This window comes from Cyclopterus lumpus, chromosome 25 (assembly GCF_009769545.1).
Source record: "Cyclopterus lumpus isolate fCycLum1 chromosome 25, fCycLum1.pri, whole genome shotgun sequence".
NCBI lineage: Eukaryota > Metazoa > Chordata > Actinopteri > Perciformes > Cyclopteridae > Cyclopterus > Cyclopterus lumpus.
Window position 1 is genome coordinate 5,830,945 of NC_046990.1, and position 17,398 is coordinate 5,848,342.

Genomic DNA, 17,398 nt, shown 5'->3' on the forward strand with positions numbered 1-17,398 from the left:
TCACTCACACCCCCAACCCCCCCCCCCCCCCCCCCCCCCCCCCCCTAGACCCCGCCCCTGGCCGCGAGGATTGGAGCGCCCCCGCGGAGCGCCGCGTTTCCATTCGACCCGGGGACTGGCCGTCAGTGGAGCGAGCTCCGCCCCGTAATGTGTTGCAGGAGGAGGAATATTTTTCACGGAAAAGCCAGATTGCTGCTTGAGACCGCTGCCCTCTGCAAGACCCGAGGTACCCCCCCCCCCTCCCTCCACACACACACACACACACACCAAAATCATAGCGGATCTTTGAGTTATAATAAAGACTAACCCGTGCTCTGTTGTTGACTTATTTTATATGATGTGTTTTTAAAGTACTAAATACAATCCACAAACATCTCCTATTGATATATACCGGAACAGATTAAATTCTACTCTTCCTCGTGTCTTAGATGCACATCTGTATGTATTATTGGCACGCACATAACACGTGATCATATACACTCCTCAACGTGACTCCTCAGCATCATTTGTTGTTGTTGTTCTTCTTTCATAATTGTGCACGTTGTTCTTTCATTAAGTCTTTTTTGTTGTTGCAAAAACCTCCCTGCAGACATTTAAATACCCCTGCAGCCCATTCTGCCACATATGCTACCATATTTCATATCTCAGTTATTTTACAAGAGCATATAGTTGGGATTAAAGCGATCAGAGCTCTGCAAACCCGGCATCATCCCTCTAAATCCTGCAGCAACAGCAGCGGCGGCCGGGGGCCGGGGGCCCCGGTATCCTCTCCGCGTCTGTCACGTCTTTACGCACCGGCTGGCGTCTCCAGAGTGATGGTGTCAGTGCTGCAGTCACCACAGCAGCTGCATGAGGAATTCAGAGGCACCAGAGGAACAATGGCGGATAGCACTGTAATTAATATATATATATATATATATATATATATATATATATATATATATATATATATTTATATATATGTGTGTGTTTGGTTAAGCTGTAGAGCGGGGCCGCATTCCAAACATCTCTGGAATGCAAATAGCTGATGTGGTTTTTCGTGCCTAATTGCTTTGACTGATAATTGAGACAAATGTACAGCTTCATCAGTTTGATTTTGGAGTGAAACCGGAAGCTGTCCCGGTGTGTTCAAAAGCTTCTGAGACTTCTGAGGTGGTATACGTTGCACACTGGAGGGCCCGCCCCCCCCCCCCCCCCCCTGCAGTGGGGATGAGAACTGTGGTGTGGTGGCTATACTTCTGTGGACGTTGACCACGTGTTCATATGGGCTCATTCAGCTCCTCAGCCACTCACCTTTTTACCTTCAATTGTTCCTTGAAGAAAACTCTTCTCTCGTGAACCGCCAACAAACGGAGAAAAGCTTGATGAATAGAAGTCAACGGGGGCGACGCTGCAGGCCAAAACATTGCTTTTCATCAAGAGGGTTCATCTTTCAGACTAGTGGGAAAAAAAAACATCCAAAAGACACATTGAGGAGTTTATTTTCCTTCTTTGTCTAAATGCGTCATTCACTAAAAACGACAATTTGAGAAAACGTGTAATACCCAAAAGTATGCTCTTAAAGTAAGTCATAAACTGGTGAAGTGTCATGTTGATATATTAGTTTTTAGTTTTTAATTCCACCCTATTCACCTGCAATGTCTTCATCATCTCATTCTCCAAAACATGTCCCAGAAGTCTCCGTTCAGTAGCTCTTCATCCACTTTCATTACTCTCCTTAATTATACAATGTATTACTAAAAACATGGAGGAAATAAAACATTAATGGAGTAAATATATTTTGACTGTCAACAAAATGATTAACTTCCAAAATGCATGCAGCTTTAAAACGTGACCATTTGGGAAAACTGAGCTCTCTACGTGTGCCGGTCGTAATCAAAATTTAAAAAAAACAGTGTTTATTTGTGAAGATTGTCACAGAGATTATTTCCTGTAATAATCCAAAAATACTGTGTTGGCGAACACAAAAAAACCCGCCATCTCGATTGATTTTTCAAATATATTTCGAGGGAGTTTATATCATTTACAATGATATGAAATGAGTTTCAGTTACCAGAGAACATTTCAAATAACACGGACACCCAAATGGAGCCAAGATTGCGCAATAGCACGCCTCTACTAAAGCCTTCGCTCTTGTTCACATGCTGGAGCTTTTTGGCTGAAACTGCATCTAGAAGTGCAGTTATGTCATTTATGCTGCGTTTCATATTCAGTTCCATACAGCCGGGAACACATGCGGACGCTTCCACCTCGGCAGGAACCTTTTTTCTCATGATGCACAGAGCCAGACTTGCTTTTTAAATGGAGCTCATTTAAACATTCACACTCTGTACCAAAACATATTTTGTAGTCAGATGATAATGTGTGTGCGGAATAATAATCTGTGAGCTAACAAGGATCCGTAGTGGGGTGACACATATTCCATACGCAGGTCATCCCCAGAATGAAAGAGCAAACCTCGCTGTTAAAAGAGAAAGGAATTTATTTTGTCGCGTCACATCTGCGGTAAAATTGTTATTTCGGATTCCATAAATCAATACTGTATATACAAAATGCAAAGACGGATATTAAACTTCTAATATTTAAAAAAAAAAAAAAATGAAAAAAGAAAACGCGGAGGAGGACATTTCAGAAGACAAAAGAACTCTGCAGTAATGTTTGAAAATCATCCATCCGAAGCAACGTCGCTGCATCCTCAGCCAGAATCAAGAGCCGAGCCGAGCCCCCTCCCCCCTCCCCTCCCCACCCTCTGATTGGCTATTGTTTGAAAAGGGTGAGATGGTGATTTGTGTCCGAGTCGTGTCACTGAGCGACGGCTCCTCAGCGCGTCGGTGCTCGGGCTGAAGGTCCGGAGCAGCCGCTCTACTCGTTCTCAAACTTGCTGTACGGGTGGTCCGGGTCATTCATCAGACCTGCAGAGGGGGGGGGGGGGGGGGGGGGGGGGGCACAGGGAGAAGACACACAAGTTCAAGCTGGATCGGGGGGATGGGGGGATGTTTTTATATGGACACACATTGATGTTCAGTGCATGGCTGAAATGGTTGAATTCATCCTCCATCGGCCTCGCCGTTCTACTTGTTCTCGAAAAATGACTTTTCAACGATCCCTAAAAGATGGAAACCAGCATTGAAGTCGTCCTCAAGTGGTTCGATTCTGCACCTCCAACACATTAATAAGCAAAGCAGATCGAAAAAAAACACAACTGAAACCAAAACAACACAAAAAAACAAAAGAGAAAGATTCTGGACTTTTAGTTGGATTGAGCTTCACATAATGCTCCCATCATGCACCTCCTTTGCCCCGCCAGGGTTCAATGCATGCTTTTCCTTCATTTGAATAAATAATTCATTAAGTATTCATCTTTGGCCAAGATGATAATCGCATTTATTTTTGATCAATATTGAGAGCAACAATGATGCATTTCAGAGCACTGCTCTCTCCCTTCCATGCGGCGCTTCGTTCATGCTCACAAACAAATCTCTGCATTAAAATGAGACGGTGCATCTCCCACAATTAACATCCAATTGTACCAAAGTGAAGTCAACAGAACAACTGTCATGAGGCATAATTATATACTAAAGATAATTCACGCATCGGCATCAAAAGAAGACCAAAAACCATATTCTTCTTGTTTGCTCAAATTGTATTTCTTCGGCTCTATAACAATTAAATTAAATTCATTTTGTATAGCGCAATATCAAAAATTACAAATTTGTCTCAGAGGGCTTTACAATCTGTAACAGACATGCACTCTATCACCCTTCCCCTCTGCGGCAGCGTGACAGCTTCCCTAAAAGTGAAGCCCGAAACATCTGGATCGCCCCCTGGTGGCTGGCTGTTGCCATAGGAGGCGCTTGATTCGATACGCAGCAGAGTTCTTGCTTTTACGCCAATATCACAGGCGATCGTGGTCATTTAAAAATCGTAGGAATAGAAAATAAAAACTCTGGATGGTGATTATTAATATTGATTGTGCATCACACCGCTGCTCCAGCAGGCTGAACATCTCCATGAGTTACAGAAGACTGAACACACCTGTGATCACCACCCTGAAAACTCTGATCCTGAAACATACACGTGGACTTCTTTGTCCGCTTCACTCGTACACAACGTGTTGAACCAGTCGAGTCCACATGTGGCTTTGTACTGTTTGTGTTTTTACAGTCCGGGATGTGTAGACTACACACCTGAAGACCGTGACAGGTTACACTTCCTGTTCAACTGCTTCCTGGAGGCTGGCTGCTCCATCAAGATTTAGGAATAGTTTCACATTCCACTCGGTGATCCTCGACGGAGAGGCGCTCTAAAAGGGAACCCGTTTGTCACAAAGCTCCCTGGACGGTGTTCTCCAGAAGTAAAAAGGAGAGCGGCCTGTGACCCCCGAGGAAGGAAACTAATGAGAGCAGGAGGCCTGAGGACACACCAGCATCCATCACTGTCATGTTGTCTATACACTAAACCACATCACACACACACTTAACGTTGCTAATATGCTGACTAGTGCGATATCAAACATTGCCATATTTATTACCTGTTTTCACCTGCGAATGATGCAGTTTGTCAACATCTGTCTTAAAGCATTTTTTACTCGCTTCATCCCACTTCAGTTCATTCCTAATGAACGACATTTTTTATCGTCATCCTCATCCTCATTTCTTCGGATTGGTTTCCCCGCGGCGCCGAGTCATGAAAGCGGCGCCCGGTGTCACACAACCAGAAACGACCCCCCTAGATGTACAAGCCGATGGGAGTGACGGCATGTCAAGAAACTCATCGGATGCCGGTTAACCTGAAACCACACGGTTAACGTTTGATCAATGACTCCGCCCTGTTGTATACTGCAGGCTGCGCTACCGAGGGGATCGGTCTGCTGCTTCCAGGACCTGTGACATCCTGCTCTGGGTCCTGAACCGGACACTAGCGTCGGCCCCCCGCTGCAGGGGGAATTATGCTGACACCGGTTGAAGCTGACAGGATTTTGTAGCCTATAGGTGTCCTCAATCACCTTGCTTTGAGGGCAGGAGGCGCCTCCCTTCTGAATAACGCATTGCTGGCACGGAGTATGGAAATTAAAGTCAACGACAAAGTCCTGGGATATGCATCCGAGTCGAAGCAGCCGTTAGCGGCCGGTTTATCCGTCACAGGGGAGGATGGATGGAGTCCATCTGGGGGTCACACTACGTGGAGCCATACGTACCGTACTTCTTGCGGATATGTTCGTGTCTCGCCAGTCTCTCCTCGTTCCTGTAAAGAAACAAAAAGAAGGAGGATTTATTTCAGCCTCAGGAAAGAAAAATGTGTAATGCATGAGTTGGACTTCTGGTCTGTTTTGTGTTCACACCGACTTTATACGAATGAATCACGGTGGGAATGTCCCATGACGACATTTGTTTAAAATGGTCATAATTACTATGGGTCACTGTGACCTTTGACCACCGACTTCTAATAAGTTCATCCACGTTTGTGCCAAAGCTGAATAAATCCAGCTCAAGGTGAACTTGATCAAGCACAAGTATTGGACGGGCTTGAGGTCACAGTGACCTTGACCTATGACCCCCCCCCCCCCAATTATAAATCAGTGCAACCTTCAGTCCAAGTGGACATTTAATGCCAAATTTGAGATATCCCGTTAAACAGAATGGACCGAGCCTCTATCTTATGACGGAAACCACACTGTCAAACTTCATAAATACTGTGTGGTTGGTCTGCCCTCCTAACCCTCCAGCCACACCAGTCTGCTTGGAGGCGGACACAGAGCCTCCAGTTTGACCACCCTAAAAGAACCAGGACCAAACAGGTGAGCGCAGCAATCCGTCTCAACTGAGCCAAACACGCCCCCCGTTCAACCCAGAGGAGTGCAGGGAGGCCCAGATGTGTCACTCTCATGTCCTCCGACGCACGCCGGAGAAAAGTCGACGCTTTACGGCCGACGGGTGCGTTAAAATGCCCCGTAGCCACAGAACCTTCGGGGAAAAAACATCATGTAAGATCACAGGAAGGGGGGCTGTGATTGCAGCTGAGAATGAGGATTTTTAATAACCTGTCACACACACTGATGGCTGCAATAAGACATTTTCATGTGTGTAAAGCCAGGCTGGCACTACAGTGCTGCTTCAGGTAATTGTAACCAAGTGATTACATTTAGGCTCGGCGTGCTTTAGCTTACAAAATAGAGAGAAGAGAATGTAGAGAAATGATCGCGAGAACTGTTGATATGATGATTAAACATAAATTGCTGATTCATTTTTGTATGTTCTGCAACAGTTAACAAGGAGAGACAACATTTATTACATGATATATCGTCTTATATCCTGCTATCGTTATCGCATTGATAACTTGATCATATGTTTGCCGAGTATGAAAAGGCATATCTGCGTTCCTTGTGGATTTTGGCATTTAGAGACTGGCTTGCTGTGTGGTGTGTAGTCTTGTTTTTTGGACTTCAGCTGACAGCTCGACACATTGAGCCGGCAGCACCTCCTGAGGACCAACAAAAGCCCGGGAGGAGGTGTTGGTGCTGCGGACCCTCCAGAGGCGTCACTTCACTTCATCTCTGCACAAAGAGCTGCAGTCAATCCGTCAGTGTTTTACTGCCAGGTAGTTTATCTTTGAGCAATCCGGGTGGCTGAGCTCCGCCTGCCATCTGACCCCTTTGTTTTATTGATGGTCTCAAGTTCAGTCTTTTGTCAGATCCTTTTCGAGATCTTGCTAAAAGGGGTTTGTTTTCATTGGAAGCTAGCCAGCAACTGCTAGTAGTACAGTAGTACAGCATTATTAGGACTCTTGGAAGCATGAAACATGGCCAATAGCAGCTGACGTGAAAGAACTATTACGACTTGCCAGATTGAAGACCTCCTATGGGGGTCGTGCGTTCGCCATAGCAGGTAAAACAAATCGCGTTGGCCGGATGACATCATTCTGGCTTCGGGTCTATGATTGCTTGTACTGGGATGCACGTGAACGTTTAGAGTTGTAATGGTTCGTTTCCTCTGTCACGGGGGGCATTGACATTGTGTTTGACTGAATGGAGCAACGAGTCGAGGCAACAGCACAGACGACGTAATGAACATTCCCAAAAGACAGGCCTGAATGGACGTTCACTTGCGTGCGATCCCAGTTTAAGACGGCCAAACAGCAAACGTCAAAGAGCCACTAATGAAAATATGGGATGTCTTGGGGAGTTTTAGTGGTGGAATACCGCTTCAAAAAGGCTTACTTGACAAGAGCAAGCACTAACAACAATACCACAGGAAAATATCTAATTATGTTTTTGTTTATGGCAGTGTCAGCTGAAAGGGCAGGAATATCACTAAGCATTCAAAGAGCTGAAGAGCCGATCCCTCATGGGGGGGCTGGTACTGATGGTTCCCCCCCCCCCAGACCGGACTTAAGTATAGGAGGATGAGGGTTCCGTGCTGTGAGCTAGCCCTCTAGGAGCCAGGCAGCAGCGTCAAGAGACACAAGTCCTTCCCGTGACGGGGCCGATCTCTTCAGAATGTCCTGTTCTCTGCCTCCATGTAGGTCACTGCACTAACTCCGACTTGGGAGATTTGATCAAGCTCACTGCAGGAAACCCAGTAGAGTCTGTGGCACGTGAGAGGAGAGCTCAGGGGAGGCTGGACAATTCAACACACACACACACACACACACACACACACACACACAGAGAGAGAGAGGAGAAGCGGGGATGTTCCCAGCTCTGCAAGCGATGATGAGGAATCGTAGTTACCGACTCTCCTTCTAAACGGGAAGACGAGGCTGAAACATTGATGGGTTTGCAGGAAGCGGGAGGCTACTGGCGTGTTGAGAGGCCCACACACTGGTTCTTTGACGGTGGATGGCGCTCCACAGGACGTGGCCCGCTCTATTTGTGACCACATTACCAAACGGCAGCTGCTCAGCCTCGGCAATCCAATCGGTGGTTTGGGATGCGAGCGGAGGAACGCGGAGCTCCTCCTCTGGGACATGGACTTGTCGGGGCTTCACACACACACACACACACACACACACACACCAGTTGCTTGTATCCCAAACACACATACACAACGGGCCCTTTTGTTGGGGACTATGAGCTATTCGGGGTACTGAGAGGGTAACCCCGCCCCCGCGTGATGTGTTGAAAGAACAGGATTAGGATAGGACAGCCATTCAACCCGATACCATAAGACAGATAGTTTGATTCTATTTGGATTCGACTTGTATTGTATGAATGAACGTGTATTAGCATGATTTGCTTATTTAAGTTGACTTTGGACTCATAATAGAACTTTTCATGTGAACATTACTAGCAGGAAAAGAGAGTGGAAACAAAAAGGCCTCCAACAGCAAAGAGTTCAACAATCAATCAATAATCAAAGAATCTATTGGTTGTTTGGTCGAAGCAAAGTCAACAAAAAAAAAGCCCAAGATGGCGTCCGGAATTCAAATAAAATCAGTTTCCTGTCACAGAGTAAAGACACCAGGAAATACTCACATTTAAGAAGCTTTTCGTTTTCCAAGATTTGTCGAATGTAATGAATAAAACTTGTATGACTTTAGACGTGATCTTTCTATTATTCACACCATTCTGTATTCTGAATAACGTCCTGCTAATATTGTGACATTAATCAAAGTCATATCTACCAGCCTAACGCTTACATCGTGTAGTTAAGAAAATAATATCTAATTGTTTTGTTTATTGTGACCGATATTGAAATTATGATATGATTTGTGATGTAAAGTGTAGTTGTTGGCGAAACAACTTGAAGGAGATGTGTTCACAAAAATATTAAAGATATTAAGAGATATTATATTATTAAAATACTAATGAAGAAGGAAAAGACACTTTTATTTTCTGACCATTTGAAGACTATATTTAAAGACTATAGATGATAAAAAAAAACAAGTGAATGGATATCATTTAGAATTTTGGACGGTTTACACTTACAGTAGAAAGTATTTTCTGGGACGGTGGAGTCTGGAGCATTCCTGTCAATTATAGTTATTGCATCGCTAATAATTCTGACGTCATCATTCTCACGTGCAACATATAAAAATGATCACGGTGTGCTTTTGGATCTGTACTGAACAAAGATGCTTTGCGAAGGTTGTCGAATATGATGTGGAGGTCAGGACATCTCTGCAGCACAATATTCCACTTTTGTGGAATATTGACAATAATTGACAATAATTTTGACACAAATTGTGTCTGAAACAAATATCCTCCTGCCATTTAAAAAAAAAAACGTTGCAGCTGACCATATTGCGAGTTTGCCCGAAATGTAGTTTTCACAAGAACCAGAGGGGAGCGACACAGCATCGTCATGACGACCAAACACACAAAGACTAGCATGGGTATCACTTGAAGAAGGTTTGAATGCAGAGAATAATCTGCGGCGTGAAGCAGGTTATTTAAAAACAACCCGGTTATAGTTATGGCTCGTCAGCGACGGCTTCAAGCGCCCTCTACTGGAGCCTGGAGGGAAGTTCTTACCACTCATCAGCGCGCCTTCGGAACTCCTCTCTCTTCCTGTCAAATATGTTCTCATCTCCGTCAGCAGGCCTGACGACATAAAGACACACAAAACAGACTTTCACTACAGAACCAGAGGACCACAAAAAAACCAATCACATTCGCTCGAGGGAGCTTCGTTCCCACAGAGCTCGACGACATTAGAGTAACAGTGAATCACGTTCTCTGAAGAAAGCTTTGTGTCCGATTCATACTTTGTCTGCAGCTCCGAGGAGGCGAGGAAGAAACCGACGTTGAAAATGAAAGTGGGAGCTTCTGTGCTTCACCTTTGATAACGGAATTACCTCATTTAACGGAGGCGGAGCCATCGGGAGGCGAGAAAACTAACGTACAGGGTCAATTTGAATGGACGCTCGGTGTGTGTGTGTGTGTGTGTGTGTGTGTGTCAGGGCTTTTCCTCAGGTGATAAGACGGCAATGAGACTCCTACACCCACAGGGCTGTCAGCGTGTGACGGTCCAGCCTGCAGCTGATTGGCTGACATGACAGTTTCATTTCACTCTCCGCACACGGTCGTCTCGTCAAGGACGCTAAAATGATGAGGCGACCAGAGCTTTTGGCCCCAAAGCAATTAAGACTTTCTTTCACTTAATCTAAGAGGTAACGATATAGAGCACTAGAACTCTTTATCAGCATTTTAATCCATCGCTTTGTTTCATATGGAATATGACCTGAAGAAGCTGCTTTGCGTCTTCGCAATCACTTGTTTTGCTCACATGCTCAAAATTCCAGTGGTTTTCAAAATTCTTTTCACCAGACACATTTTTTTTGTGTTGGGAAGTGATGTTGTTATTTCATTTAAGATGACTGGTGTGCTTTTGTGTTAAAACATGAAGCCCATTAACTTGGACATAGAAAGAATAGGGATGCACACATCTGTTTTTTCCAGTCCTGACAGCAATACGTGGGCTCATCGATCCGATACCAGTGTTTATCGATAGGCTGCACGCCTCACTGTGTGGAAGGGACTGGGCTCATGCTTTTATGTGGATAGAAACATCAGACTTGACATCAATATTGCTTTTCTAATGTTGTAAATATAAATGTAACAAATAAATACTAACTGAATTAATATTAACAGCAGCAACTTACATACAAATAATAATTTAAAAAAAGGAAATCCCAGATCAAATACATTTGATACACACACATATATATATATATATATATATATATATATATATATATATACACACACACACACACATACATGTATATATATATATACATACATATATATATATATATATATATATATATATATATATATATATATATATATATATATATATATATATATACACACACACACACACACACACACACACACACACACATATATATATATATATATATATATATATATATATATATATATATAAATAAAAGTTACAGTTGCACTGACTGCCACTGACTTTACCTTGTGCTCCTCTTCTTGGAGTAGTAGCAGCAGCAGCAGCAGCAGCAGACAATAATGCCGATGAAGATGGCTCCAGCCAGGAAACCGAGGGTAATGAGCAGGTCTTGAAAGTTCACTGGATCACACAAGGAGACACATCGTTAATACTCGGCTTCATTATGAAGGAAACCCAACACTTTAGCTCCCTCTTTCCTCGGCGGGACAGTTCAAGCTCCACTTGTGGGGCAGTGGCGCCACCTACTGAAGTGAGGGCAACACCACAAGCCACCGGACGGAAACTCTTAACGCTCCACTTGCGATTCCAGTGAAAACAAAACTGAGACTTGAGACTTTGAGTCAAGGCCAGGATCCCTGCAGCAGCAGAGCAACTGTTTATCAGTTATGGCGGGTGACGTGTATTAGTGATAAGACACAGCAGGGATTAGATCATTACCGTGAGACCATGAATGCAGGCCACAACTCTTCAGCCTCCCACCCACAGTGAGACTAACAACTCAACCAGACTAGTGCACGACGTCTTCGCAGCCGGACCCTTCTCTTCGAATCCACAGGAAGCCCCTTTTCTTAAAAACAGTACACAGTTTTACAGTATAGTCGGGAGTCCAGTCCAGACATGGCAGGAATGATAAAGAACAGCAGGGACACGGATTTTGGCACTGGGAGAAAATTGACAGACGTGGAAATTCGTTCACTCTGACGAGCCAACGGTGCAAGTTAAACATGTCAATATTACAGAAGCTAAGGAAATGACTCTTACGTTTTCAAATTGCTCCATGCACGAGCTAGTTAAAGACACAAACACTGATCGACGAAGACCATGGTGTTTAAAGTGAAACTATAGTAATAAGAACTTTATTTATATAGCACCTTTAAAAACAAGGTTTACAAAGTGCTCTACATAGAAGCAAGGAAAAACATAAACGTAAACATTTCAAGTAAAAAAAAAAAAAACAAGTAAAAAAAACAACAAGTAGACAAGTAAACATTTCAGAAAATACAGGAGGCAAAGGAGACCGTGCCATATAGGCAATGAACACAATAATGGAATAGAAAAATACAAATCCAAAATAAAGCAGAACAGAAAAACTAAAATAGGGGAACCAAAGAGCTGCATAAAAGGACGACATCTTGACTTTGGAACGGCCAGAAGGGCCCCACCGGAGGATCTAAGGCTGCGAGCTGGCTCATATGGGGCTAACATTTCAATGATGTAGCTTGGGGCCAGACCGAGGCGCGCTTTAAAAGTGATCAGCAACATTTAAAAAAATAATTCTAAAACAAACAGGGAGCCAGTGGAGAGTAGTGCACATGTTTAAATGATCAAACCATTATGTCTAAATAATGCCTACCCTCTTATGTCTAGCATGTCTTTGGGTAGGGCCACTCTGCATCTCCACTGTATTTATCTACGTGAATTAACTGAGCTTTGAACCTTTGAGGAAATGCCAAACACATGTTTGGACACATTTGCATCCACGAAATCCCCTTTGCTCGATAGTTTCCTCATCTGACTGACTGCTCAGATATTAGGGGAACTCCACCGTCCATTGGCGATTATTTTTCTTTTTCTTTCTGGATCTACTGAGTATGTTTTGGTGTGCGCAACCATGCAATGGTTGATTTCGATGGAACCCGAAATCGATCACAGAGTCCTGCATGAACGAAATACAGGATCACGAGCTGATCCTGGAGAAACGGGAAGTGAGAAGAACACATAATGTTGTCCGACTCCTCTCACGCATCCAGGTACATCTTTGCAAATTGTTCCCCTCGGCTAAAAACAGGCCAGTGTTTGTCTAGGAGAACCACCCTGCAGCTATTTAACCAGTGTGTCATAGCGCTAGCTCATTTTAGGACATGCACCCATACACAGACATTCTGCATCGCAGTTACTTTTCTTTTTAGTTGCACTGTGCTTATTTATATTGACAGCTTTCTTATTACAGTATATATTCTATATATACACAGTTCAGATAACGAAACACGCACAGCCTATATTCCCCCAAGAGTCAAAACCATGAAAGTGAAACAAGTTACAACAGTTCCTTTGAAACCTTTGTCATATTTACTTTTCAACGAGAAATGCCTCTATACAATACCTGTGGCATAATTGATGGCAGTATTGAAAACTGACACGGGAAAGAGAAGAGAAGACGTACATTTTCAATAAGACGGAACTACTCACACCAGCACGCTCCCCAACGGGCCTCGGACAGCTTGCACACTGAGTGCGGAGGCAGCAACCAGCTCACTGGGTAGTCTGTGCAGTTGTTGGTGGTGAAGCACCACAGACACTGTGAAGACAAACGCGCCATCGGTCTTAATCTTAAATCGGCTTCGATTAAGATCTCAAACATTCTACTTGGTATGCAAACCCCTAGAGCTGCCACGATTGGTCGCTTTCAAATCGATTAAAAATGGCAGACATGTCCTCATTCCAGCTTCTCATTCACGCTCCGTTGGTACTTTGTTTAACGTGACAGCAAAGGGGACGTGGAGGACGATTGGTCGGACAAAACAAGCCGTTGGAAGATGGCAACCTGGGCTTTGGGACATGTTGACAGGGCATTTCCCCCAAATTATTAATCAAGAGGGTAATCACAAGATGAATGCATAATGAAAATAAGCTTCAATGGCAGCCCTTCAACACTTTAGTGTGTGTTCACAGCTAAGTTAGATCAACATGAAGATTATGTCCTCAACAGATGTCATTCAGACTTAAACGCTGTCCCACCAAACTCCATAGAACAAATTGGGCGAATTTACCAAATGGAATTAGATGTATACACATTTAAATAAGCAGTATTTCCACTGCGTAACAATTAATCTAAATCACCTAGATTTGAGGGTGATGGAGGATGTGGTGGTAGGACATACACCTGTGCTTTAGTGGACGGAACTAACTGGCCAGGTGCTTCATGTGCAGATAAACAATGGACCATAACAGGATGATTTATGACAGCAGTTTGATATATTTATTTTTTTATTTTCCTAAAGTACTCTTGGCAACCTTACCCTGACATCTGGAGCACAGGTGCTGCAGTCCTTGTGGGCAGAGCAGGCTGACAATAGACGAGCAGAAACACAAAGTTAGCTTACGTGAAACTAATGCGACACAGAGAACAGAGCAGGTCCCCGTTCACACAGTGACGTATAAACACTATTTCACTGGTTATAACAATGGTGTTACGAGGCGGAATGTCTCCACCTGTCTACCGTAAGAAAGAAGAAAAAAAAACACGGTGCTACTTTTCAAAACACTATTCAACTTACGGGTCGGCGGTGAAGTCGTGGTGCACTCCCCCAAGCTAACGAAGCTAACGCACAGCACCACGGCGCCGACGAACGCCGAAGCGGTCCATGTTCTCACGCGCCCCATTGTTGAGCTTTGAAGCTGCACCGCGGTGGTCGGTAAACACTGCTGTGGTTCTACCGCTGCTGTCACTTCCTGGTTGACTAGGGTTAGCGCGTTTGGTGAGTTTTTACAGCCCGGGCGGGAGGAGTTTATGCTATGTTTTTCTTTTTCTTCTTTTTTTTATTTTTTTTTATTTTTTACAAAAGATACAAAACAACCGGCCACATTTTCGTTTAAAGGTGTTAAAAAGCAGCTAAAAGTGGAATTATACAACTTTTGTTTACTCATTTGGATTCTTTATTTATTTTTATTTTGTTTTTTGATGTATCTGTTTTATTACATATTCTTTTGAACCACATTGCGAGGCCCTCAATGTGATTATTGTACAACACGTTAGTTAATCCGCTTTACATTAAATACAGATGATATACAACAAACCAAGAATACAAATTAAATAATAAAGTGAAGGGAACAACCAACGTGCTCTCTTTTCCCTTTACTCTAAGTGTTGGATAGGCTATGCATTGATTAACTGGTTGGTTATTTAGAAAATAATTAACGTTGTCCTGGCACGTGTCTGTATGAGGGGCCGTTTAGGCCATAACTATTGAGACACTCTCACATGCACTCACTACTGAATCACTTACACACATACTACTGAAACACTCTTACACTCGCTACTGAAACACTTACACACATACTAATGAAACACTCTTACACTCGCTACTGAAACACTTACACACATACTAATGAAACACTCTTACACTCACTACTGAAACACTTACACACATACTAATGAAACACTTGTACACTCACTACTGAAACACTTACACACATACTAATGAAACACTTGTACACTTGCTACTGAAACACTTACACACATACTAATGAAACACTCTTACACTCACTACTGAAACACTTACACACATACTAATGAAACACTCTTACACTCACTACTGAAACACTTACACACATACTAATGAAACACTTGTACACTCACTACTGAAACACTTACACACATACTAATGAAACACTTGTACACTTGCTACTGAAACACTTACACACATACTAATGAAACACTCTTACACTCACTAATGAAACACTTACACACATACTAATGAAACACTCGTACATTAACTACTGAAACACTTACACACATACTAATGAAACACTCGTACATTCACTACTGAAACACACACATACTAATGAAACACTTGTACACTCACTACTGAAACACTTACACACATACTAATGAAACACTCGTACATTCACTACTGAAACACTTACACACATACTAATGAAACACTCTTACACTTACTACTGAAACACTTACACACATACTAATGAAACACTCTTGCACTTACTACTGAAACACTTACACATACTAATGAAACACTCTTACACTTACTACTGAAACACTTACACACATACTAATGAAACACTCTTACACTTACTACTGAAACACTTACACACATACTAATGAAACACTCGTACATTCACTACTGAAACACTTACACACATACTAATGAAACACTCTTACACTCGCTACTGAAACACTTACACATACTAATGAAACACTCTTACACTTACTACTGAAACACTTACACACATACTAATGAAACACTCTTACACTTACTACTGAAACACTTACACACATACTAATGAAACACTCTTACACTTACTACTGAAACACTTACACACATACTAATGAAACACTCTTACACTTACTACTGAAACACTTACACACATACTAATGAAACACTCTTACACTTACTACTGAAACACTTACACACATACTAATGAAACACTCGTACATTCACTACTGAAACACTTACACACATACTAATGAAACACTCTTACATTCACTATTGAAACACTTACAGACGTACTAATGAAACACTCTTACATTCACTATTGAAACACTTACACACATACTAATGAAACACTCTTACATTCACTATTGAAACACTTACACACATACTAATGAAACACTCGTACATTCACTATTGAAACACTTACACACATACTAATGAAACACTCTTACACTTACTACTGAAACACTTACACACATACTAATGAAACACTCTTACATTCACTACTGAAACACTTACACACATACTAATGAAACACTCGTACATTCACTATTGAAACACTTACACACATACTAATGAAACACTCTTACACTTACTACTGAAACACTTACACACATACTAATGAAACACTTGTACACTCACTACTGAAACACTTACACACATACTAATGAAACACTCTTACACTCACTACTGAAACACTTACACACATACTAATGAAACACTCGTACATTCACTAGTAAAACACTCTCACGGTCACTACTGAAATTACTTGTATGAATACATGTGAGACGCTTGCACATCCTCATGTAAGAGCATACATATATATAATTGAAAACAGATAGATACATGTTTCACTTGTATGCATGTAAGCATTTCATATGTATAGAAGTATATATGTATGCGTGTGTTTCTCATATGTATGCGTAAGAGTATTTACAGAGTATGTATGTATGTGTAAGTGTTTCAGTAGTGCGTGTACAAGCGTTTCAATAGTGAATGTACGAGTGTTTCATTAGTATGTGTGTAAGTGTTTCAGTAGTGAGTTTAAGAGTGTTTCATTAGTATGTGTGTAAGTGTTTCAGTAGTGAGTTTAAGAGTGTTTCATTAGTATGTGTGTAAGTGTTTCAGTAGTGAGTTTAAGAGTGTTTCATTAGTATGTGTGTAAGTGTTTCAGTAGTGCGTGTGAGAGTGTCTCAATAGTTATGGCCTAAACGGCCCCTCATATGTCTGATGAATTTGACTTGGTATGAAAATGCATTTCTACTATGATAAATGAAGGACATTGTTGTTATTGAATTTTTTGGTACATCAGAGAGGAAATTTGTTTTGGAGAGAAAAATAAATGTGAATCTTTCTGAGTCTGTTTCCCTGAGGAGTTGCTGTCTCTGTTTACCACTTTCTTTCTTGCTGTGGCGTCAGCGACCAGATCACTCCATTGGACTTTTAATGCAGACTGAAATGAAAAGCTTCCGGCAACCTCGTGTGATCAGTAGGTGGCGGTGTAATGTCACACAAGCTCTG

The 17,398-nt window shown here is 42.4% G+C and overlaps 1 protein-coding gene across 1 annotated transcript; it reads right to left on the bottom strand.

Annotated features, from left to right (window-relative positions):
• Positions 1-2,464: 2,464 nt before the first annotated feature.
• Positions 2,465-14,375, bottom strand: LOC117728222 (pituitary tumor-transforming gene 1 protein-interacting protein). The gene is made up of 7 exons (XM_034529022.1): positions 14,204-14,375; positions 13,946-13,992; positions 13,116-13,224; positions 10,931-11,045; positions 9,473-9,541; positions 5,198-5,244; positions 2,465-2,912 (listed from the first exon to the last, which is right to left on the bottom strand). The coding sequence occupies exons 1-7, from the start codon at positions 14,307-14,309 to the stop codon at positions 2,863-2,865; spliced, it is 543 nt and encodes a 180-aa protein (XP_034384913.1). The 5' UTR covers positions 14,310-14,375; the 3' UTR covers positions 2,465-2,862.
• Between the last annotated feature and the right edge of the window lie 3,023 nt (positions 14,376-17,398).